Below are 24,681 nucleotides of genomic sequence, written 5' to 3' on the forward strand. Positions count from 1 at the left end.
GAGTGTCCAGTTGACAAGAGGGTCCCTCAGGAGTGTCCAGTTGACAACTGAAGCAACAGTGGCACCTGCAGGCAGGAAATGGATGTTATTTCCTTCTTTCTGCAGCAAAAATGCCTAACCAAAGAAACTTAAGGAGGGAAGGTTTGTTTGGGTTCTCCATTTAAAGAAGCAGTTCATCTTATCAGGGAAGGTCTCACCTGCAGGGGCTGGAGCCAGCCTGCTCACATCACATCCACAGTCAGAAAGCAGAGACAAACCAGTGCCAGTGTTTGGCTTTCTCCTGTTCCTTCATCCCAGACCCCAGGCCGTGGAAGGGTGTTATCCATAATTAAAGAGGGTTTCTCACCTCAATTAACCTAATCTAGATCATCCCTCACAGCTATGCCCAGAGGCTTGGGTCCTCTGCCATTCAAGTTGACAATGAATATTAGTTGTCTTGGATGAATAATCAGATAAACTAGAAAATACACGGGATTACATAATAGAGTGTTGAAGCTGGTACATGGGTGCTATTCAGTAAATGTTGGTTGAATGGGCAGACAGATTGTCCATTTCTTTATAAAGTCTCAGAAGGAAGGGAGGGTCCCTGAGGGCTGCTGTGTGCAGGGAAGCCTCCGGAGGTAGAGGGCAGGTGGAAGAACACACTGGGAAGCATGCTGGTGGGGAAACGTGTACACTTTAATTTTTGATGCATTAGAATAAATGAGTGAGGATTATATTATGTAAATTACATTATGTAAATTATAAAACACATCGATTGAGAATCTCATTTAAATAGCAATTTTTCCTTTTAAGGACAAAGGAAAAAAATGTACTATTAGTGATTCAGTAACAAGTCCCAGACTTGTAGTTCTCCGTGAGGCCTACCTTGCGCTTTGGGGAAGCTGGTCTCCATTGCAGACTGACTGGTTTCTGCGTAGGACAGACATGGCTCTGAGGGATGCCGCCTTCTCTCATGCATCTTTCACGTCTGTCAGAGTGACTGAGAGTGTGGAAATCAAATAGAACAAACTGTAATGAAAAGCAGCAGCTTCCTGTCAGCTTGGCCCCTCTCATCTCTGATGCCTCCTTTCCAAGAAAAATCACTTCCTCTTGAATAGACTGTTGATTTATGTAATTCTTCTAAATAATGCTACCATATTTGTTCTGTGCCTTGGGTGTATCTGATTTGCTTATCTGTTCATCTTATGAAAGAGGCATTTCACTCTTCTAGTCTGGCTGGCCTCTCTGGTTTTCTGAGACCCTTATCTTGCCTTGTCAGGTACCGCAAGAGCTCAGTGGCAGAGGTGACAGCAGTAAGCTGTCACCATAGTGGGGATGAAACTGTGGGATCTTGTCATCTGTACTCTAAGGAGACAGGGCCTAGAGAAAGTAAACTTAGGGAGGAAAGGTTTTGGGGGCTCCTAGTTCCCGGGTTTTCAGTCCTCCACAGCAGGGATGGCCTGTCATAACAGTTCCATTCATGTGGGCCGGAGAATGAGGCAGAGGCTGTTTACATCATGGAGGACCCGGACAAAGATGGCAAAGCTGGAACCAGGGGTCTGGTGGCACCCTCAGAAGCCCATTCCTAGGCTGGTGGTTCTCTTTTCTTCAAGCAAGGCCCCACCTCCTGAAGGAGCCGTAAATGTCCCCACACAGATGCAAATAATAAGGACATAATTTTGTTAGCACTAGGGTGTGGACAGAAATTTTAAAAAGACAACTTTGTATCAAATGAATTGTAGATGCAGGAAAGACGTGAAATGTCAAAATGAAGGAAGGGAATGAGGAAAGAGGCACAGACAGAGGAAGGAAGGAGAAAGAAAAATGCGTCTTGTCGTAGGGTTTCTATTGCTGTGATGAAATACCATGACCAAAAGCAGCTCCAGGAGGAAAGGGTTTATTTCACTCTGAGTTCCATAGAACAGTTCATTATCAAAAGCAATGTGGACAGGAACTCAAGCAGGGCAGGAACCTGGAGCAGGAGCTGATGTAGAGGCCATGGAAGGTGCTGCTTACTGGCGTTTTCCTCATGGCTTGCTCAGCCTGCTTTCTTACACCACGCAGAAGCCAGGGGAGGCACCACCCACAGTAGGCGGGGCTCTTCCCTCATCAATCATGGATTAAGAAAATGGCCTACAGGTGTGCCTACGGCCGGCTCTCATGGAGGCATTCTCTTAACTGAGGTTCTCTAGCTTGTTTCAAGTTGACGTAAAAACCAGCCAGCGCAGTACTGGCTGAAGAAGAGATGGGGAGGGGGGTGCGGGAGGTGCGGGGGAGACTCTTCTAATCATGACCTTAAGATGAAGAGCCACCCAAGGAATGAAGACTATTTCTCGTTTCTCAAAAACTGTGAACCTAGGGCTGGGAGAGGCGCTCAACAGCCAAGAGTGCACACTGCTCTTGCAGAGGACCTGTGTCAGTGGGTCACAACTGCCGGCACGTTTTGCTGCAGGGGATCTGATACCTTTTCTGGCCTCTGAGTATACCTGCACTCATATGCATGTGTGTGTGTGTGTGTGTGTGTGTATGTTTAATATATATATTATATATATATATATGTGCATACATATATATTTGTGTGTGCATGTATATATGTTTACATATGTACATATATACATGGTATATATGCATATACACATATGTATGTATGTATATGCACATGGTATATATATGTACATGTATATATATATGTGTCTGTGTGTGTGTGTATGTGTGTGTATATATTACATACTTAAACATGTCATTCTCTCCTATTGCTCTTCTGCCTTTTATGTGTTTGAAAGTTTGTCATGGTGTCAAACATATAAAGTGCCCAGCACATGCAAAGACAGTCTGGAGTGCACTTACAAAGTAGAAGATCACATCACCAGGGCTGAGGAATGTTGTGTTCTAGCCAGGGTTCCATCCTGACCCCACCAGGCAGGTGGTCTCCCTGGAGGGACACCCTCACCCCCACTTTGATCTGCCAGGTTGCCTCCTTAGTCACATGCCTAACGGCATTGAACTGGTCGTGTATCCTCGCTGATGGGCCGCCATCACAGAGGAAAGACAAAGTGCCGTGTGGTACAGCTGCGGCTGTCCTCGGTCAAGAAAAGAGCAAGCGGTCCTAATTCAGACAGATATGAGGGGACCAGAAGGATCCACTGAAGAGGAGGCATGAAACAGACCTGAAGAGAAGGTCAGTCAGCCTCCAAGGAAAGGAAGAGACCTCCAGGCATGGGATGAGACACAGGAAGCCCTGTACCAGAATGAGGTTAGGGAGAAAAGAAAGATCATGAACTTTGAAATTATCCTAAGCAGGGTCTAGGAGCCAAGCAGTCCTGTGATGTGTTATCTTCTACTTTGGAAGTTCAGCCTATTTATAGAGGACAGAGAAAGGGTGGCCTGTGTGTGTCCCCCAGAAGGACTTTATAGCCGTAGTTCCAGCCCAGGACAAAGAGAACAGGAGTACCTGTAGATAACAGATGGTCCATTCTGGGGCACTGACTCCTGACTGTTCATTCCTCTCAGTAGGGTTTCTCCACCACAGATGCCTCAGGAGTGACCCCTCAGTGCCCCAAGCAGAAAGCCCCAGTCTTTCCAGCCTCTTCTGGATCCTGATCAGAACAGAAGATTGGTTTACAAAGCTTGGCAGCATCCTGAGGATTCCTGATTGATTTTTAATTATTGGGAAGACCATTGCAATCCCACAAGCACCTAACTAAAACACAACCTGAAACCCCTTTAAGAAAATTTAGAGCCTTGAACTGCAGCGAGCAGCCATAAACTTGTAAATGGCGTCATTATTTTGCATTCTGTTGCTCACGGGGCCTCATATTCCGAGGGAAAGAGAAAGAACAATTCTCCGGTAATGTGTTTTTATGGTCTCTTTGCATATTGAGGATGTTCCAAAGAGGCAGTTATAAAAATATGATCACACAGCTTTTATTCTTAACTGTGCCGTGTGTGACTGCAGAGACAATACGGGGACGGAGGACACGCGTTTATCAGGTTATCTCATTTGCTAGCTTAGCTTTTTATGAGCTTTCTCTGGTTGCCTCACAAGAAAGGATCAAGTTAAAATTTCAGAATTCTGGACTTGGGCTTTTGTTTAATCATCTTTCCCTATTGCCAGTCAACTTCAATGTGCCCCTGTCTGCCCCCAACATAAACATTCATGGTGTGATCCAGGGGCCCAGAGCTCAGAGCATCTCATCAGAATACATTACTGAGGTTGGCAGGATCCTGAGACAGGCAGGAATTAAAATGAAATTAATTTTCCATCAGTAGGTAAGTAAACAGACCCTGACCTGACAGCTTGGGAGCTGGGAGATCTCAGACCCACGTTGACTCTGCTGTTCCATAACAATCTCTCCCTCTCTCCCTCCTTCTCCCTCTCCCTTTCCGTTTTCCTCTCCCTTCCCTCCCTCCCTTCCCTCCATCCCTCTTCCCCCTCCTTTCTTCCCTTTCTCTCCCTCCCTCCTGCCTCGCTGTATGTCTGCGTGTGTGCCTAGGGTTCTATAAAATAATAGCAAACATTTTGCATAAACGCAGTTGTCAGAGAACCTTGGTGGCTCGGGCCTTTAATCCCAGTGCTCAGGAGACTTGGGAAAACTGATCTTTGTGAGTTCAAGGTCACCCTGATCTATGCAATGAGATCTAGGCCAGCCAATGCTACATAAGAAGATCCTGATTCAAGAACAAAACAACAAAAAATAAATCCCCAACTCTCACTTTAAAGAGAAGAGATCTTATCCTGGAGCCAAACATGAGGGACCATGGCCCAATAGACTCGGGTTACCCCTAAATGCATACACAAATGTGGTAAATGTTCTTGAGGATTTTACAGTAAGAACAAAGAAAGGTAGCCAATGGGTTAAAGTGAGGTAGGTAGACAACCTCAGCGGTAGGTCTCAGATGCTCTCTATTGATTCTGAATTTGGTTCTTCAGGTTAATTTTTTCCTGTATAAGCGAGACACGGAACTCCTTCACAGCCATCACCATGCCTGGTGACAGCATCTGCCTGCTGACAGCCTGTTGTAAGGTTCGGGCATCAGTCATTCTTGCCCTGTCTGTGTGTCCTGGCCCTTAGGGGATGAGCTTCATAAAACTCCTTCTTGCAAAGTCAGCCAGTAGGAAAGCCTCCTGGCTGTTGCTTTTCTCCTCTCTGTGACCAAACACCTAGCAAAAACAATGTAAAGAAGAAACAGAGGTCCACTGTGGTGGGGAGGGTGGGGAGGCTGGGGAGGCTGGAGCAGCTTGGACACTCTCTGGGTGCAGGATCCACCATCAGGGTCACCATATCACTACAGCTTTAGAAAGGAGCTCTGGCCAAGCTCAGAAGTGGGCATCTCCTTTAAGGCCCAAGCTACAGTAACAACTTCTAGTTGGCTACCACAATCCTAAATGTTCTGCAACCTCCCAGAACAGCACCACCTGATGGAAACCAAGTGTGCAAACACATGAGCCTGTGGGGACATTTCACATCCAAACCATAATAAGCATTTAACCCTGAGTCCCCCTGAAACTCTAACATAACAAACACATCGCTCAGAGTGGCAATGGGGACTGTAGTTTTACACCTATGCATAGATACATAGACACACACACAAACACATGCAAACATGTACAACAACAGACACACACACACAGACACATGCATAGATACATTGACAGACACACAGATAACATAGGAACATAGCCACACATGCAGACACATAGACACAAACACATGCAAACATATACAACAACAGAGACACAGACAAATAGGCACAAACGTGAGTTGATAAAGACACAGACATGTACATAGACACACAGACAGGTAGAGCCACACAGACAGGTGCATGCGCGCGCGCACACTCCGATGGTTGGGGCTCACTGAATAAGTCGTTCCATCCTTGCATATTTGGCAAGGCTCTGGCGTCCGAGCTCAGGGCCATGACTGGCTAGGTTCTCATTGACATTTCTTGCTTTCTGTTTCCTCGCTGAGTAACTGAAGGCCAGGAGCACCTGCTTTTCTTATCATGGTTTTCGGCCAGGCCCTGTCACCTCGGTGCAAAGACTCCCACCATCCCTACTCCCTATCTCCCCATCTCAAATTATTCTTGTTGCCACACAGTGAAAAATATCACTTCCTAAAAGCAAATATGACAAGTTTTTGAAAATCCGTCATGCACACCCTTCCCCGACCAGATGGTTTTCAACTCTCCAGCCTTGGCGCTCTTCAGTTTCCTGTGACGCACTATGGTGACACAGCTTGGATCTCTCTCCCTTGAAGGTTGTCATGTTTTCTCTGAACTGGTGACAAATGTTGATAGAACCCTGCAATGTGTTTTTGGAAGCGGGTTGAATGAATCATTTTTGATATGTTGGCCTCGATCTGACACTGTTGGTTTCTTATAAATGGAGAAATGAGGGGAAAAAATTTATACAGAAAGAAACTTAAACAGCTGATCTTTCGGGAGATTAAAACAGGAAAGGAGGAGAAAGGAAATAGAAGGGGAGAGATGGGGAGGGGAGGGAAAGGGGAAGGAGAGGAGGGGAGGGCAAAAGAGGGGGGGAGAGGGGAGGGCATGGGAGGGGAGGGAAGGGGAGGGAAGGGGAGGGGAGGGCTCCTCTGTGTCCATCATCCTTTATGAACTGGGGTTTCTCTCATTTCCCCTGTTTTAGTGGAGACTGACAAATCTTTTGTTTTCCTTTGTTATTCTTTACTACCCTCCAGATTAAGATCGTTGTCTTTATCTGTTTAAAAATAAATATGTAGGGAGGCTCGGCATGTATGCATCTTACTTGAAGAGAATTTACTATAGAGAGAAAGGATTTCGTGACCAAGAAAGTAAAGTGTGAGAACAAATAGAAGCGGGAGGGGGTGACGGGAGAGCCATGACTATGTTTCACCGTCCATAAATCATATCCAAGGAAGTCGATTGTCTTGAAAACACGGGTGCTGACCTGTGTGCTGTCCTCTGTGGACTGGACAGACTCTGAGCTGAGGGATGCAGCCAGCAGGGAGATCTGGCGTACCATACACAGCCTTGCTGCAAGGGAAGAGCACTTGCTATTTGCCTGTCAGAGCCTCTCCTCAGAGTGGGTTTTGTATTTCTTTCAGATGTTGCTCATTTAATGTGGTTTGAGAGGCTCTACGTGTGGCTCCAGTGTTTCGAAAAGTATCTCTTATACCCAGCCATAGTCCTGAACGCTCTTACTCTTGATGCCTTCTCCATAAGCAACTACCGGAGACTCGGCACCCAGTAAGTGGAAGACAGTTTTTTCTCACACTGGTTCGGATCACAATATTTTCAGAACGGATTGGGGTTTCTCTGAGCAATCCAAGAAGCCAGTGTCACATCCCCGTGAATCCTGAGAGAAGCCAGGGTGGTTTTTCCGCTCAAATCCATTCAGAGTAGGCACTAAATGTTCAGTGACAGGGATGCAAACGAAGTTTGATCAGCCCACAGTGGTGCCACAGATAAACATCAGGGGGTCTGAACATCTCCCTGCAGAAGAGTGGTGATGATGCCCCTTATGTGACAGGGGCTCAGCGTGAAGTGGAAATCCCAGGATCTTCACCGCTGTGCTTCAAGCTTCTCAAATTGCTCCAGATCACTTTCATTTAGCAAATATCATGCATGCTTCAGGGGAGGGGGAAGACGACCCTGCCATCACTTCCTGTATTTATGGAGAGATGCCTCATCATGTAAAAGGTGGGGCACCAGAGACATCCCACTGCCAAGGCACCCGTGTTCTTACAAAGCGTGAGCCACGGTAAGGCTAAATCATTAGTTTTGTGGATGAAAATTAGTTCCGAATCTACAAGTGGAATTCCGCTTGGTAATTTGCAGATCTGTCATTCTGAGGGAAGGTGAAAAGACACCTGCCAAATACATTATTAGAGTAGGAGGAGATACAGAGTAGCAATATTCTAAAAGGGAAGCTTTCTCACAAGTCTGCCTTGGTCAGCTACTCAACCAATACCATGAGAGAAAAAAGTTAGGGGATTGACTTTAAAGGTTAGAAGGTAGCTGGAACAGCACACGTAAGAAACATTGGAGGGGTTGGGGATTTAGCTCAGTGGTAGAGTGCTTGCCTAGCAAGCAAAAGGCTCTGGTTTCGGTCCTCAGATCTGAAAAAAAAAAAAAAGGAAAAGAAACATTGGAGGTAAGATGTGGAGATGAAACGGCTTTATAAAAAAGTCCGCATTTCTTTCTGTGCTTGGAACATAATGTTGACTCTTACCAGGCTCTTGTTTCATATCATCCCTTGTTATGATTAAGTGCACATGGGGCAGATCCTTATTCGGACAGCACACTGTCTGTTTTGTAACTGTCTAGAGTTTTCTGTGGAATGCTCTCATGTGACACCCATGACCTCAGATGTGCCCTGAAGGCTTCGTGACTGCAGAGGAGAACAGGACTCTCAGCCACAGTCTTTGATAGCTAGTACCTCAATCTCCTTTCTGTCACTGTGATAAAACGTTCAGACCAAAAGCATCTTAGAAGAGGAAAGGACTTACGAGGTCTTTTGCTGAGGGAAGTCAGGGCAGGAACCGAAGCAGGAGCTTTATTTACCACTCCAATTGGCAGTGTGAACCCAGAGCGGAGCCTAAAGATGAGGCAGACTAAAGTCTCATGCAAGAGCCAGTTTTATCTGGAGCATCAGACAGTTTATACTCCAAAAGTTAAGAAGAGTCACCTGAATAAAGCATAATACAGTCACAAAGTCAAGCTGCACATTGCAAAAACATGTTATTCCATGCAGTCGTATGAATAACAACAGCTGGAGTAAATTTACTCCTATTCAATACACCTGAGAGGGGCACAAAAACACATTTTTTTTTCAAAGAAACATGTGACCATGTTTTTGAAGAAATTGAGGTCACAAGACTCTTGTTTTCTCGGAGTTTTCTCACAAGCACTCAGAATTCTCCTCATGTGACTATTCTTAGACTATTTCCTAGAGAGCTTGAAGCAGAAACCACTGGAGGAACGCTGCTTGCTGGCTTTCTATGGACTACCTACCTGGTGCTGCCCATGGTAGGCTTAGCCCCCCTCCCCATCAATTAACAATGAAGACAATCCCCCTACAGACATGCCCACAGGCCAAGTTGATCCAAGCAATACCTCACCTGAGCCTCTTCTCTGATGACTCTAGGCTGGGTCAGTTGACAGTTAAGCCTAACCAAGACAGACATAAAATTACTTCAGTGGCAAAGAAGATGGATCAAGGAGTCAGTTCAGACCAGTTCTCCATTGAATCTTTTTCCCTAAAACCTCAGATGATCACCCTGTTCCTGGAGGCCTGCTCCCTGTCTGCAGATGTGGACAGTGTAGGATCTCCACATTGGCCTTCTGAGCCTGCACATGGAATTTGCATAGTCTGACCTCAGAGGACCCTAGTGATTATATAGCATCACATGACGTTGACCCAGCCTCTTGTTCTTCACAGCTGGGACATTTTTCTGATGATCACGGCGGGCATGAAGCTCCTGAGGACGTCATTCTGTAACCCGGTTCACCAGTTTGCCAACTTGGGTTTCACAGTCATCTTTTTCCACTTTGACTACAAGGACATCTCTGAAAGCTTCCTCCTGGATTTCTTCATGGTGTCCATTGTCTTCACCAAGGCAAGTCCCTGGCTTGTTTCCTTCGTCTTCAGTGATGGAGAGGGTGTGTCTTATGTTGCCTGGCTTTTCCTGGGGAAATTTAGAAAAAAAAAATGCCTTCTCACAAGAAAGGAAAGGAGATAGAGACAAACAAAAGTCGGGATTCCACTGAAGCCTAGCTTGACGAACCAAAGAATTTATTGGGGTCATTTACAGGAGCATGGGAAACACACAGGCAGTTACCCCACTGAACATATAGCATGTCTAACTCACAGACAGTTACAGCCCTGCAGGGTCCACATCTCTCACCAGATCTTTTTCTACTTTGTAGGCCGACACTTGGCAAATCCACATGCCACTGGGGCAGTAAGAAATGGTAGCTAGAACCTCAGTGGAAGATCTAGTGACCTTCAGCCTCATACAGGTGCCAAGCCTTGCCTTCTTTCCACGAACCCCATAATTCTGGAGCCTCCACTTTAACTGAGGCTGTATACACTAATGGTGTCTAACATTCACTAACAATGCCAAGCCTTAGCTACTGTCCATGTCTCCCCTGTGTCTTCAAAACCAATACCACACGGGAGATGACTTTACTTGCCAAGTTTGGCTACCAGCTTGAGAGTCATCCCTAGCCTTTTATAGACTTCAGCTTCTGTAGGCTGACGCTTAACCTCAATAATAACTGGACTCTAACCACAGTTGATTTTTTCATACCCAGCTAAACAGCATTGATTGTCCTAATAAAGCAAAGGTTTCACCTCATTGCTGCTGGTCTCTTTTTAACTGAAGCTGATTCTTCAGCCCCGGATGACCAGACGTCACAGATTTTTATTCAAAATATCATATTAATGATGCTGATAGAGTTATTGAGAGACTCTCAAGTCCTGCTGACACTTCACACTCCAGACCTTTATTGTCTGCATTTCCCTAAGCATTATCTTCCAAGTTCCCACGACAATGCGACATCTGAGCATTTAGTGTCTTTCCAGACCAAAGCTCTATAGTCATCTACCTTCCTCCTATATAATAGTCCTAGACATGAAAGGCATATGATGGGGTCGATCACAACAAATCCCCACTCCTGATACCAATTCGTCTTCCAGTTTCTCCAGTACTGAGATAAAACGCCGATCAAAAGCAACCTGTGGAGAAAGGGTCTATTTCATTTACCTCTTATAATCCATCATCAAAGGAAGCCAAAGGCAGGAACTAGAGCAGCCATGACAGAGGAGTGCTGCCTACTGAGTCTCCCCAATCCAGGTCTCCCTGCTGAGGGATGGCACAGTCCACAGTGGGCTGGATCCTCCTCTGTCAATCATTAATCAAGAAAATTCCCTATAGATATGCCCACAGGCCAATCTGATAAAAACAATTCATCAATTGAGATATCCTTTTCCCAGGTATGTATGGGTTTGTGTCAAGTTGACAAAAACCAACCAGCACAGTCTTGTGCTTATGATCTTTCTGTATCCCCCACCCCCACCCCCGAGTGTTGGTACTATAGGTGTGCACAGCCACATTCATTTTGTATAATGTTGGGGCTGGAACCCAGAGCTTCATGACTGCACTTTCATCTCTGGCCTTTGACCACATGCATGTATGCTTACCAACACCATATACCCACATCTATATAATACAGGAAGGAGAATGTGTCACATGCTTACCTAACTTGTACAAAACCCTGGGTTTAATCTCCAGGACCAGTTAAGTCAAGCATGGTGGCACATGGCTTTAGTCCTAGCACTAAGAAGGTGGAGTCAGGAGGATGAAAAGTTTAAGGTCATTCTTGGCTACATCAAACTCTTTGTGAGAGTTGGACAACCAAGAAAACCCTTACAATGCTTTGGGATCTTCCTGGTCCACCCAGATCTGGTGTCACAGTAAGTTGTGTGGGGAGGACACTTGGTGGCTAGGAATATTTGATCGTAAGCAGACAAAAGATGTCATGGTCCTTGCACACCATCCCACTGGCCCTGGAACATCCTTAGGAATCACTTTGTTTTAGTACCTTTTGCAAGAAGGCGTGTGTGCATGACCTGAGAGAACCCTGCCATCCCCTAACCCATTAAACATGAAATTCCGCAGACCGTTAGTTCAACGAACATGTTTTTGCCACTCAGGAAATTAAAATTAATGGTGAGGCCATTTCATGGTGATTGTCTGAATAATTGCTGCCAAGCCACGAAGTGCAGCCTTGCTATGAAGGACCACAGTTCATGTTCAAGGTCACTGCAGCAATCTCTAAATGGCATTTCCTTGTCCTTCATGGGTATGGGTGGATAATCTTATATTTAAAATAAAACACCTTTTTAAAAATAGAGCTCGGGCTTTTACAAAAGAATTTATTCACAACACTTAGTTCAGAAAGCAGTTGAAGGGCTAGGAAGAGGGCTTGACTGGTAACGAGCTTGCCACATAAGCATGAGAATTTGAGTTCAAATCCCCAGGTCCTACATGAAAGCCTGGTATGAGAACATGAACCTACAATTGCAGCTCTGTGTGGGTGGTGGGAAGGCTCACTGACCAGCAGCCTAACCAAGCCAGCAAGCATGAAGTTCAGAGAGACCCTAGTTCAAAAACTAAGATAGCAAGTGTTTGAGGAGGTCACATGACACTGATCTACATATGTATAAATGTGCACACATGTGAACATGTACGCACATATATCACACACAAGAAGCAATGACATTCCTATGGTTGCCGAGCTCGATCCTGGGGTTATCCATGGCCAATAATGTGGGTGTTAGCATAGCCCTGGCACTGTTGATGGGTCAGGAAACTGCTCTGAACACTCTGTTCATCTTTGCAGCTTTGTTGGTAACGTTCTTCAGTTTATAAGAGTAAACTGAGGCATGAGAATAAAGTGAATTGTTGCATGGTCTCATGTGAGAGAACTAGGTTCAAGTGCAGGCCCCCAAGCTAAACCTGTATTTTGTGGTGCTGCCAGGTAAGTCTAGGACAGGAGGCTCTCCAGTAAGGAGATCTCATCCTACTGAAGCTTCCAGAAGTGGGGTCCAGTCAGCCTTCATGACTGGGAAGCGAAGGTGCTGACCTGGAGCTTTAAGGAGGAGGGAGGGTGTCAAGCATGTGAAGTCGACAGAAGCTTTGAGAGGTTCAGATCTTTAGGGTGGGACACATGTTGCAGGCTTCATGGCAGCTGGGAGATGCAAAGACGTGGGAAGGGGAGGTGTGTTCTAAGCATCTACAGGTGAGAAAGGAGAGGCATCATGATGGGAACCTTGAGGTCTGAGCAGGAGTCCTACCAAGTTAAGACTTGATTCTTGTGATGACTAAACACTGGGACAGGTGTAGCTGGGCAGGAGTCACATGCTTGTGACTCTAGGTTGTGTGTGTGTGTGTGTGTGTGTGTGTGTGTGTGTGTGTGTGTGTATTGAAACAAAACCCTCCTATGCAGCTCTGGCTGTCCTTGAGTTCTGTATCTTTGAACCTCATCCTCTGGAGCCCAAGGATTACAGGAATAAATACCTGGATGTCTCTTTTTAGAGGTTACTCATATAGTTCATGATAGGGACTTGAACCAGCAATGCAGAAGGCTAGAGGAGGAAGAGGAAGAAGAAGAAAAGGAGGAGGAGGAGGAGGAGAAGGAGGAAGAAGAGGAGGAGGAAGAAGAGGAAGAGGAGGAAGAGGAGGAGGAAGAAGAGGAGGAAGAGGAGAACAGGAAAGGGACAGAAAGAGACTGGAAACCACTGGTGGCCTATTTGGGGAAGCCACATTGGTAATCTGTGGAGGGAGGGCCTGTTGTTTCAAATGACACTGAGACCCTGTTTTACAGAAGCAGAAGAGGAGGGTCAGAGCTGGAGTATGGCAGGGTGCACTCCTATAACAGGAGACTGGGGTGGAGAATATGGTCATGTTAGCATCTAAGGGGACAGGGAGGTGGGTCTGTAACTGGAGTGCTTGCTGTGCAGGCATTAGGGCCTGAGCTGGAACCCAAAACAACACAGAAAAGTTGGGCATGGTGTGCATACTTGGAATCCCAGAGTGAGGGAGACTGACAGCTCTGGGACCTGGCAGCTTCATCTACTTGGTGAGCCCCAGGCCGGTGAGAGACCCTGCCTCAAAACAAAGACATAGAACAGTAGACAGTGCCTGAGAGATGATACTCACATTTTCTTCTGACTTCCACAGTCACATACAAACATGTAAACACACACATACACACACTCATGCACACACACACACAGGTGTGTGCACCACAACATATCAAATAAACCAGGCTAGGAACTTCCACATGCAACAGCACATATAGAGGAAAGTTCACACCTACAGATTACCCATAAAGGTCCCAGTCTGCTGACACATGTGCTGCTGAGCCTCTCTCTGCCTTTTCTCTTAATAAACTGTCTCTGTTTCATTCGCTATCCATGTGTCCCCATCAATCCTTGTTTGAGAACATGGGGACTTGGAATATTTGTCTAGAACATTTCAGCCCATTGTCTTAAACCCACATAGTCGGGGAGTTAAGTCCTTCACATGCATTTTCGTCCTCAGAATTCATGGAAAGGGGGGAAGGAGAGAGAAAGCTGACAGTGAGGAGCCCTGGCTTCTCCAGAAGCAGAAAACAGACCAGGTTACCCCCACCCCTCACCAAGACTTCTGTTTAGCATCATGTATTAAGCTGGCCTTCATGATATTCATGAGGGAAAGGAGACACCAGGAGAGATGGGGGAAGAATGAGGAGAGCTGAAGCCCCGGGCACAATTAGAGCAAGAAAATGCTGGGTTTGGAAGCCTTCAACGTCTGATTACTAGCTTTGCTTATGCGTAAATACAAACTGCTGTGCTAAGCAAAAAATAATTGTAATAGATTCATTTAATCACGTTGCCGCTGTGCTGGACCCGCGAGGGCTCCGTGCTCACAGATGTGCCCTCCCTGGGGCAGCCCCACTGACTGCATGGCTAAGCCTGACCTACTTACTAGCTTCATAGGAAGGTGTCTAAAGAGACTTCCAGGACACAGCCACCCTGGGAAAAATGGAACAGAGAAACTTTCCATCACTGAAGCCTTTGAAGGGAAGGGGGGTACACATATCGCTTAAGTCTTGCTAGCACTCATGGTTTTCACGTAGACACGAGCCGCGAGATGAATTCTTAATAGCTACACTAAGAGTTCTCAGCATAGTGTCTGGGACAATGTAGGGCAGGGAGATTGGGCTTCCTGTGAACTTAAAAGATGTGAACACACATGCATGCGCGCACACACACACACACACACACACACACACACACACTTTAAATAGTTAAAGAAAAGTGGGACCTTGAACTGACAGAGCTTGGAAGAGCAGGGACCTCTTGGCTCTCAGGCTTGTGCTGGGCTACCTAGTTCTCCTACCTCAGCACTCCTAAGCACTTTTTAAAAAAGATTTATGTATTTATTTTATGTATGCGAGTACACTGTCACTGTCTTCAGACACACCAAACAGGGCATCAGATTCCCATTACAGATGGTTGTGAGCCACCATGTGGTTGCTGGGAATTGAACTCAGAACCTCTGGAAGAGCAGTCAGTGCTCTTAACCGCTGAGCTGTCTCTCCAGCCCTCCTAAGCACTTTCTAACTGGCAGTCTGATAAGTGGAGCTATTTTCTCCAAGTACAGGCAGCTTCACAGATGAGATGAACTTATAAAAACCTGAGCAACAAGCTAAGAAGACGGTTCAGCTGACAGAGAGCTTCTCACACCCATGGCAGCCTGAACTTCTGCACAGAACCCACACATGAAGCTGACTCGTAGTGCATGCCTAAAACCCCAGTGCTGGGGAGATAGACTGGATCGTTCCTGGGGCTTCAGGCCAGAAGAATCGACAGGCTCCAAGCCAGTGAGCAACCCTGTCTCAGAAAACAAGCTGGCTCAATGAGTAAAGCATCTGACACACAGCATGAGGTCCAGATTTTGGATCTCACCTGAACCCTGCATACATGCTCATCTGGACACATGTGCAGCTTTACACTCCAACAGGTATACACACATGCACACTACCACATATACATGCAAAATAAACAAATTACAGGTAAACAAGAAGACCACCGCCAGAAGAGTGACACCTGAGGCTGACCTCTGGCTTCCCCGTGCACACACATACAAACACATACCCACACACAGATGTGAACACAAACATTCACACCACATACACACATGAGCACACAGAACCACACCACTCACACAAAACACCCACACCACACACACATGTGAACACACACAAACACCCACACCACACACACATTAATACACACAAACATCTACATACATGTTGGAATACACAGACATGCAAACCCACATCATACACGCATACATGTGAACACAAACACATACAAAACATACAAACACCCACAACACCCCCTACCCCCACACACACATAAATAAATAAAGTGGACTGTGCCAGAGGAAATAGGAGGTTGACCTCTGTTCTTTCCATGCATGCACACATATGTGTGCCTGCACATACACACATGAACACACGCAAACACCCACACCACACACACATGAACACACACACCTATATGCACATTCAAACACATATATGCAAACCCACACCATATACACACATGTGAACACAAACACATACAAAACATACAAACATCCACACCATACACACACACACACACACACACACACACACACAAATCTCAGAAACATTAAGGACACTGGACACTGGTATTTGTACAAATCTCCTAAAAAGATCTCCGTGTGAAGAACAGCAGACCGATCTATGAAAGGCAGAGACACTGCCCATGCGTGGACCTGCTGAGATGAACCAGCCGAGGCTCTGTTGACCCGTGACCTCTGTGAAGCATCATCAGACACCATCTTGCATGACCTGTGGGACAGATGACACTGTGACACAGAAGCCAGCCGTGATCATGTGGCCTCTACCCCACAGACGATATCCTCTGAGTAATCTTGATATGGTGACCAGGCCGGCTCTGTCTTCTCTAACCTATGTCTCTTTGCTTTCAGCTTGGGGACTTGCTTCAGAAGCTGCAGTTTGTCCTGGCCTACGTGGCCCCTTGGCAGATGGCCTGGGGCTCATCCTTCCATGTGTTTGCCCAGCTCTTCGCCATCCCTCGTATCCTTTCTGCTTGCTCTCCCCTGACAAGCTGAGGTTGGCATCTTACAGACAGGCGCTCTCCACTGACCTGGCAGTAACAGCACTGTAGTCTGTTTGATTACGTCTTAATGTGTGTAGGAGAGGTACTCCGGGTACCTTCAGGCCACTTAACCTTAAAAGACATTTGCTCCTCAATGCATGCACAATGTTTTTTTTTTTTTTACTTGTTTAAAAAAATATATACTTTATTTATTTAATCAGAGGCAGGTACCATGGTGGACATGTGAGGGTCAGAGGGCGATTTGGGGAAAATGGTTCTCTCCTTCCAACGTGTGGGTCCCAGGAACAGAATTCAGATCGTCCAGCTGGGAGACAAGTACCTTTACCCACTGAGTCAGTTTGCCAACCCAAGTTTTACATTCTTACAGCCTCTATTTCCTAACTCTAGGTATGCAGCCAGAGGGTTGGACTATTAAAATGGAAAATAACTGATTAAATAATTGGGTCGACTTAGGCAAACTTGTACATATATATTTACCCTTAAATGTTATAGATGTGGTTAATTAATTCAATATATTATTTATTATGTTGTAATATAATGTACTCTTTATACCTGCTTCATCAATATTTACAAAATCTAGGATTGGATACAAGTAGAATTACCCTGAAGTACTTTTGGAGAGTTAAAAAAAAAATCATAGTTTTGTTTTGCAGTTGCTAGGCAGACCTGGTTTCCGTACATTTTTAATGTGTTTCCACAATGATCATTAGCTTTAATTCAATTTAAATCCAGCTCAAAGCAAATTAGAGATGTCATTTCTAATGATCACGTTGACGCAGATAACTACATTCTATACCCAAATGTAGAGAGACATAGAGAAGCTGATTAAAGAAAGCCATTCGTGATGACGCACACCTGTAATGCTAGTTTTCGAGAGCAATAGGCAGGAGGATTGCCTACAAGTTCCAGATAGGTAGGACTTACATAGGTCCAGGCCAGTAAGGCTTTAAAACCAGACTCTGTTGCAAAATAACAAGATGAGCAAAGAAGGCACTTTTATATACTTGAAGGGAGAGATTAATACAATTTTCTTGATGTCCACCTAATATCTGTCCCTCAGCATTTCCTTTCCCACCGATTTTAGATTTTCAATACCCATGTTTCTGATCACAGGCTCAGAGCCACTGACATCAGAGCCCCAGGAGGAACTTGTAAGACATAGATTCCTGGGCTCCACACAACTTGGAGGTCAAACTGGGGTGAATCCTGAGACAGTGGTCTAGTTTTGTTTGTGTTGCCGTGACAACCACTCTGATGGAAGCAACTTAGGGGAGGGAGGAGTTTATTTGACTCACATTCTGGGCTATGGGAAAATCATCACTGAGGGGCTAATGGAGGCAGAAACTCAAGCTGTCAATCCATTGCACCCTCCGTTAAGGCCAGTGAGAAGGGACTGCATCCCGGCTGGCTCGCTCTTGTGGGGGGGGGGGTAGGGGGTGGGGGGGAGGTGTGGGAAGGGGGAGGTCAGCTTTCTTCACAGTCTGGCCCATAGTGTCACGCACATTTGGGTGGGTCTTCCCACCTCCGTGAACAATCAAGACAATCCCTCTCAGACATGCACACAGCACATCATGAGCTGAACAATTCCTCCAAGTCTCTCTTCTTGAGTGATTCTAGGGTCTTTCAGGGTGACAGTTAAGACAACCAGTACTGATAGATGCAGGAACTTATGGTTGTGTTGACGCTCTCTGGTGAAGGACTTTCCTCAGACTAAACTCTGGCAGTGTACTTTGTGTGCTGCTTATTGGTACAAACAAGGCTGGAAGCTTTACTCCCATGAAGATTTCAGATGGTTAATTGAAATTCCTCACAGGAGATTTCTTACCCATCTTGGTGGTCAGGACGGAAACATACTTGTGAGCGTCACTAAATAATAATGTATTACGATTCTTTAAAAAAAATTTTTTTTAAAAATTATTGAAACGTTTTTAAGTCATCCATCACTTCTGGTTCTTATAATCTTTCCTCCCCCTCTTCGAAGTATATCCATCCCCGAGTCTTGAGAGGAGGGTGTGACAAAGGCATCCAGTCAATGGGAGATCAAGTCTTCAAAAATAGATTGTCAGCAACTGAGGAAAGACACTGGCCTTCACATGCATCTGCACCCAAATACAAAGATAGGCGCACACAGGCACACACACACACACACACACACGCACGCACGCACGCACGCACGCATGTACACATAAAACACACACGTCGCACATGCACCACACACACACACACACACACACACAAAGTGAAGACATCCAAGATCCATATTGTATACGATATTTGACCATCAGTTTTGGAATATTCCATCCATCTTTTCCCTAAAACTGGTCCTTTGGTGATATCATTTACTCCCTTCTGCTGAGACAAGACCTTCCAACTGCCCCACATGCTGGCCATTTCCTTCAAAGACTCTCCTTGTCCACAGATCTCTTCATCCTTGTTCAGTGATAGAGGTCAGGACACTTATCAACTGGAGTCCGCATGAGATGAAGGGTGGAGAAGCTGGGTTTACATAACGGTCCAGAAAAAAAGCTGCTAGATCCGTAAATCAGTCTGGATCCCACCTAATTGCCAAACGTTAATTATCTCATCATCCTATTAAGAAACGTGGGCTCCATCCCACATCGAGAACGGACTAATTTGCTCTATTTTGGAATTGAATTAGCTCTCCAGCCAGGAGGGCACTGGTGGGTAAATTGCCTTCTCCGGTTCCAGCATGTTTCCTCTCTTGCCACCTCCGTTGGCTTGTGAGCTTCCAGCCTCTAGGGAGAAAAGCTCACCCTCTAAACGTGTGCAGACACTGCGCCCAGCTATCGTCTCCTCATAATTAGACTGCAGCCTAAACGTGCATGGTGAGGAGACAGCTTCCCACCTCCCACGTCTCTTTAAGCTCCTAATGGTTTTCGTAAAGTGTTTAACTATTGGTGTTGAGGATTTCATCTTACTTGTGCTTTTCACAGGTCATCTTGTAAGATAACCTTTTGCCCAAAGAACCAAAGAAGGCTTTGGATGACCTTTGCACTACGAGCCTATCCAGGGTCTGCGTTGGTTGGTGCTATTAGTGATGGTTCAGCTGAATACTTTCATCCGTCGTCCCTCAGAGGCTCTTCATTCTCTCCCTTCCTCCACCTTCCACCATGCCTCCCTAGAGGTCCCAGCTTTTTGATCTAGTGTGTGTGTGTGTGCATGTATGTGTGTACATGTGCACATGCGTATGTGTGTGTGCACACGCACACCTATATGTGACACTCAGAGGTCAGTGTTGGCATCTGTATTGATAGCTGCCCTGTAGCCCAGGTTGGCTTTGAACTCCTGCTGTAGCTAAGGATGAATGTTAACTTCTGTTCCACCCTCCTGGTGCTGGGATTATAGATGTGGGACACTGTGACTCATGGAATGGCATTTGAAACTCCAGTGATGACAGCGTGTATTCCTCCTTAACCCTATCCTTTCAGACTCCGCCATGCTTTTCTTCCAGACATTCGCCACCTCGATCTTCTCCACGCCCCTGAGTCCGTTCCTTGGGAGTGTCATCTTCATCATGTCCTACGTCAGGCCGGTGAAGTTCTGGGAGAGAAGCTATAAGTAAGAGCTTAATATCACTGCTAAGTTGCCATATTTCCGTGTGTCCCAGCACTTACTCCCTGACCCTCTAGATCATTTTGGACTTGTTTACATCCTCTGTACAAGGGGTCTGACCCAGGTTCCCGTGACTCCCCAGTTCACAGTGTGAATCTGTGATCTGCTACCGGTGCAGTGTGAATCGGTGATCCCCTGCTCCTGTAGTATGAGTCGGTGGTCTCTGGGTACACAGTTATGAACTAGGGTTCAGCTATTAATCGTAGCTGGAGAGCTATGAAGAGAGTTATGCAGCCGGTTCTTAGCTGCTGGCCTAAGAGATGTGATGGGCAGGTCGTGGCCCGTGTGCTCTGATGTGCTGGGATCGCCTATAGGGAGGGGCTCCCTTCTTCCTTCTCTATTATATCCCTTCTGTGAGCATCAGAATCTCGGCATCATCATGTGATGCCTCTGTCGAGTCCTCTCATCATAGCTCTGCATAGACAGGAGCACCACGGAACCTGTAGAACATATTAGGTAGGAGATCATGGCTCCCCAGTTCACCTTTCCCTCGACCGTTTGAACCAGGCACCAGATTCTCCGCGGATGTAGTGACAGCATGGGATATTTTGTTATTTTTTGACAGTAGGGATATAACCAGAAGCTCAGAACATGACTACGTTCAGTCTACCACTCTTCATTAGGGGCAGAAACAAATAAGGGCCACGGCTTACTGAGGAGTAATTGTTTTTTCTTCCTGCAACTGGGTCTAGTGTGTGCCTAGGCTGGCCTCACGATCCTTACGTAGCTACAGAAGACATTGGATTTCTGATCATCCTCCTGTTCTCCCTCTCTGGTGCTGTGCTTATGGAATGCACCCTCTTTACACAGTGCTTAGAATGAGAGCCGGCGTCTCATGCATACCAGGCCAGCCCTCTACCCCTCTACTATCTACCTCCCCAGCCCCTGCTATGTCATTTCGAAGACCCCTTAGTGAATTGTCAAGGAGGGCTTGAGGACTGCCTGCAGGAGAGGAGAGCCGTCAGCCAGGCCACCATGTCTGGCAGAGGCCTTGTTCGTCCATGCTGTGCCTATACTTGGCAGAACTCTGGGTCTTGTTTTGTGCCTTTTGTGGCTCAGAGGTTGACCTGAAGATGACCATTCATGGCTTCTAGTTTCTGCTGTGAGGCCATTTGTTTGAGTATAAGCATGTGTCCTGGGTCAGGCAGTGGGTACATGGGTTAAAAAAAAAAAAGCCCTTTGACTTTGGCAGCTTCAGGTCTCTGTTCCCTTGTCAGTGAGGTACAGGTGACAATGGGACATTTTTCATTGATGCAAGCAAGGAGAAAATGAGTCGGCATCTCAGTACGCATTAAGCCCCATGTGTATACAAGCTGGCATGATCCCCCGGGCAGGCTAGTATGTCCGCTCTGCAGGAGGTCAGGCTCATTGAGATGTGAGGTGTTCACCTGACTGAGCACACGTCTACAAAATTAGGTTCAGGGGACCTTAACTGGGGAAAATTTTACCTTTCTTCCCTCCCTCCCTCCTTCCCTTCCTTTCTTTTTTACTTTCTTCGATATTCAGTTTTTGAGATAGTGTCTGTATTAGTTAGGGTTTTACTGCTGTGAACAGACACCATGACCAAGGCAACCCTTATAAAGAACAATATTGAATTGGAGCTGGCTTACAAGTTCAGAGAGTCAGTCCATTATCATCAAGGGAGGGACATGACAGCATCCAGGCAGGAATGATGCAGGAGGAGCTGAGAGTTCTACATCTTCATCTGAAGGCTGCTAGCAGAATACTGACTTCCAGGCAGCTGGGATGCGTGTCTTAAATCCAACACCCACAGTGACACACCTACTCCAACAGAGCTGTACTTCCTACTAATGCCACTCCCTGGGTCAAGCATATACAGACCATCACAGTATCTAGCCCAGCCTGGGTTCTAACATCATCCTCCTGCTCTAGCCTCCCAAGTGTTAGAATCCCATGCACATTCCAGTGCTCCTGGCTCCTTAAGTACAAGGCAGGAGCTTTGGGGCTGCTACTACAGTGCATCTGTGTCCCTGTAAGGGGATGCAGGGAGAGACGCGCACACTCCAGCCTACAGTAATTGCTCCATAGTTTCTGTGAGCCTGCTCATGAGGCTCTCGGATAAATAATGGCACCTCTCCTGCCTGGTTGTCATTGTTTCTGAGGTGCAGGTCAGGAAACTGTTTGGTGAGGTGTCTAATTGCTGTGACTGCTGGACTCTGCTGGGCCAGCCCTAGGTCTGGCACTGCTAATAACAGCCGCAGGGGAAGCAAGACCAGAATGGCAGTAAAGGTGGGGACCAAAATCCTCAGCTTTCCAAGTTTACTGATCCCCTTCTCATGTCTCACAGTCATTTGAGCCTTGACAGCTACTGTGTACAGTCCCATTTTCCTCCGTCTGACAGAGCATACCAAGGAAACCTTGGCAAAACTCATGGTTTATATAAGGTCATGGAACCAGTGAACAGACCAGCCAAAATATAAACCCAAAGCTGCCCTTCTAGGTCCTTTGTACTTTCTGTTATGTTCTGAAGCCTCTCACATAACACATAGATATTCTCTGTCTCTGTCTCTCTCATATACCTGTGAGCATACCTAGAACATACAAAACCAGACATGAACAATGCACATGCAAATACAGTACAGACATAGAGAACACATGCATATAGAACATACACACACTCTGAACATACACATAAACACATTCATACAGAGTGAACAGTACAGACACAGAACACACACATATAGAATATACACTCTGAACATACACATAAACACATTCATACAGAGAGAACACTTGTCACACAAAACACACATACACAGACAGTACACACAGAGAACACAGAGAACACATGTACACTCATGTACACACATACACGAACATGCACACCACTCAGCAATATTCAGTTTAAGCATTTGTCCAAGACAGCCTTAGTCATAAAAGAAGCATACCTGGAAGGAGAGGGTATGGGCCTGCTCTCTCTGGTTGCCTCTCATCAGGGGAGATCCGAAGCATCCTGAACACTCTTTGTAGCAGCAGGAGAGCTCTGGGCAGATGTGGCCTCTGAGCTTTATTGAGACCCTCAGATAGGCTGTCACTGGGTGACTTCACCCCAGCTTATCCTGACAGTCCTGATGCTGAGCTGTCAAGCCTGCAGTTACTGTAATAGCATGAAGGAATAGTGTCCATCTTCAGGTTGGTGGGGAGCACGGTGAGGGGCCAGAATGCAAGGTCTAGGTGAGTTGTCAGCTTGTGAGTTCATCTGTCCCTGTTCCCAACAGGAATGTCCGGCTCTTCCTTATATCCTTTGGTCAGGTGCTCAGCAGCTCCACATACAAGAAGAGGGCAGGAGAACAGGGTTGTGGTTCTGAAGACCCTCAGAAACACTGGCTGGCTGAGGGCTTCAAAAGGCATCACACTAGGAAATCCCAACACTGTTTTCTTTACGTGGGTGGTTGGGGAGATTCCTATTCCCACTCTGTCCTTCCTGTTTCAGAGTGTGCCAAATAACTATGCCCATCTGTGAAGGGGGAGGGTACAAAGTACCTTCCCCCTCTGGGAAGGGTCCCAGAGGTCTGTGGTATGCTCAGATTTGTGGGGCTTGAGTGGTGTGAAACACATACACGTGGCTTTGAGGGTTCCGTTTGTGTCTCTACCCTCACCACCTCTATGTCCGTATCCTACCCTCTTATCTCAGACTACTGAGGGAGGAGGTAAGACATTTGGGAGATCATTAGGTGAACCCTGGTGAGTGGATTTGGGCCCTCTTTTGAAAGACTCTAGAGAGATCTCCAGGTCCCTTTCTACCGTAAGGTCACAGTGGGAACTTGGCCATCTGGGGTCCAGAAGAAGCCTCTACCAGAACCTGGTCTTACTGGTACCTTGGCCTCAGACCTGTATACTCCAGTGCTGTGAACAATAAATCCCTGGTCTTGGTGAGTAGCTGGCCCAAGGAGGCTTTGTGACAATGGTGTGAACTGCCTGAGACAGGATAAAAGTGCCGCCCGGTAAAAGAAGCATAGTTAAAGACTAACGTGGCTTAGCTTCCACAGGAGCATATAGGAAGATATAAGTGAGCCCTGAGAGATACCAGATAGAACGAGATGAAGTCTGAACAAAGAGTGAGGGTCAAGGAGAAGTTTGAACTCAACAAACCTCAGCTTAATGTGATGACATTTGGGAGAAATCTACAGTGTCTGCATATTCTGATCAAACTGATCACACTGGTCACACTGATCACACTAGTCACTTTGATCACACTTGTCACATTGGTCACACTGATCACACTAGTCACATTGACCCCACTGGTCACACTGATCACACTGGCTACATTCCCCACACTGGTCATATTGATCACATTGATCACACTAGCCACACTGGTCACATTGATCACACTAGTC

General features: G+C 46.2%; 1 protein-coding gene across 1 annotated transcript in view; it reads left to right on the forward strand.

The window, feature by feature from the left end:
- Positions 1–24,681, forward strand: part of Pcnx2 (pecanex 2) — a 142,365-nt gene that overhangs the window by 78,265 nt on the left and 39,419 nt on the right. The window contains exons 20-23 of the mRNA XM_028767767.1: positions 7,071–7,212; positions 9,407–9,584; positions 16,539–16,647; positions 20,140–20,269. Of these exons, the coding sequence (XP_028623600.1) occupies positions 7,071–7,212; positions 9,407–9,584; positions 16,539–16,647; positions 20,140–20,269 (559 nt within the window). The remainder of the gene's footprint in view (positions 1–7,070; positions 7,213–9,406; positions 9,585–16,538; positions 16,648–20,139; positions 20,270–24,681) is intronic.

The sequence above is a fragment of the Grammomys surdaster genome, unplaced genomic scaffold (assembly GCF_004785775.1).
Source record: "Grammomys surdaster isolate TR1022 unplaced genomic scaffold, NIH_TR_1.0 181, whole genome shotgun sequence".
NCBI lineage: Eukaryota > Metazoa > Chordata > Mammalia > Rodentia > Muridae > Grammomys > Grammomys surdaster.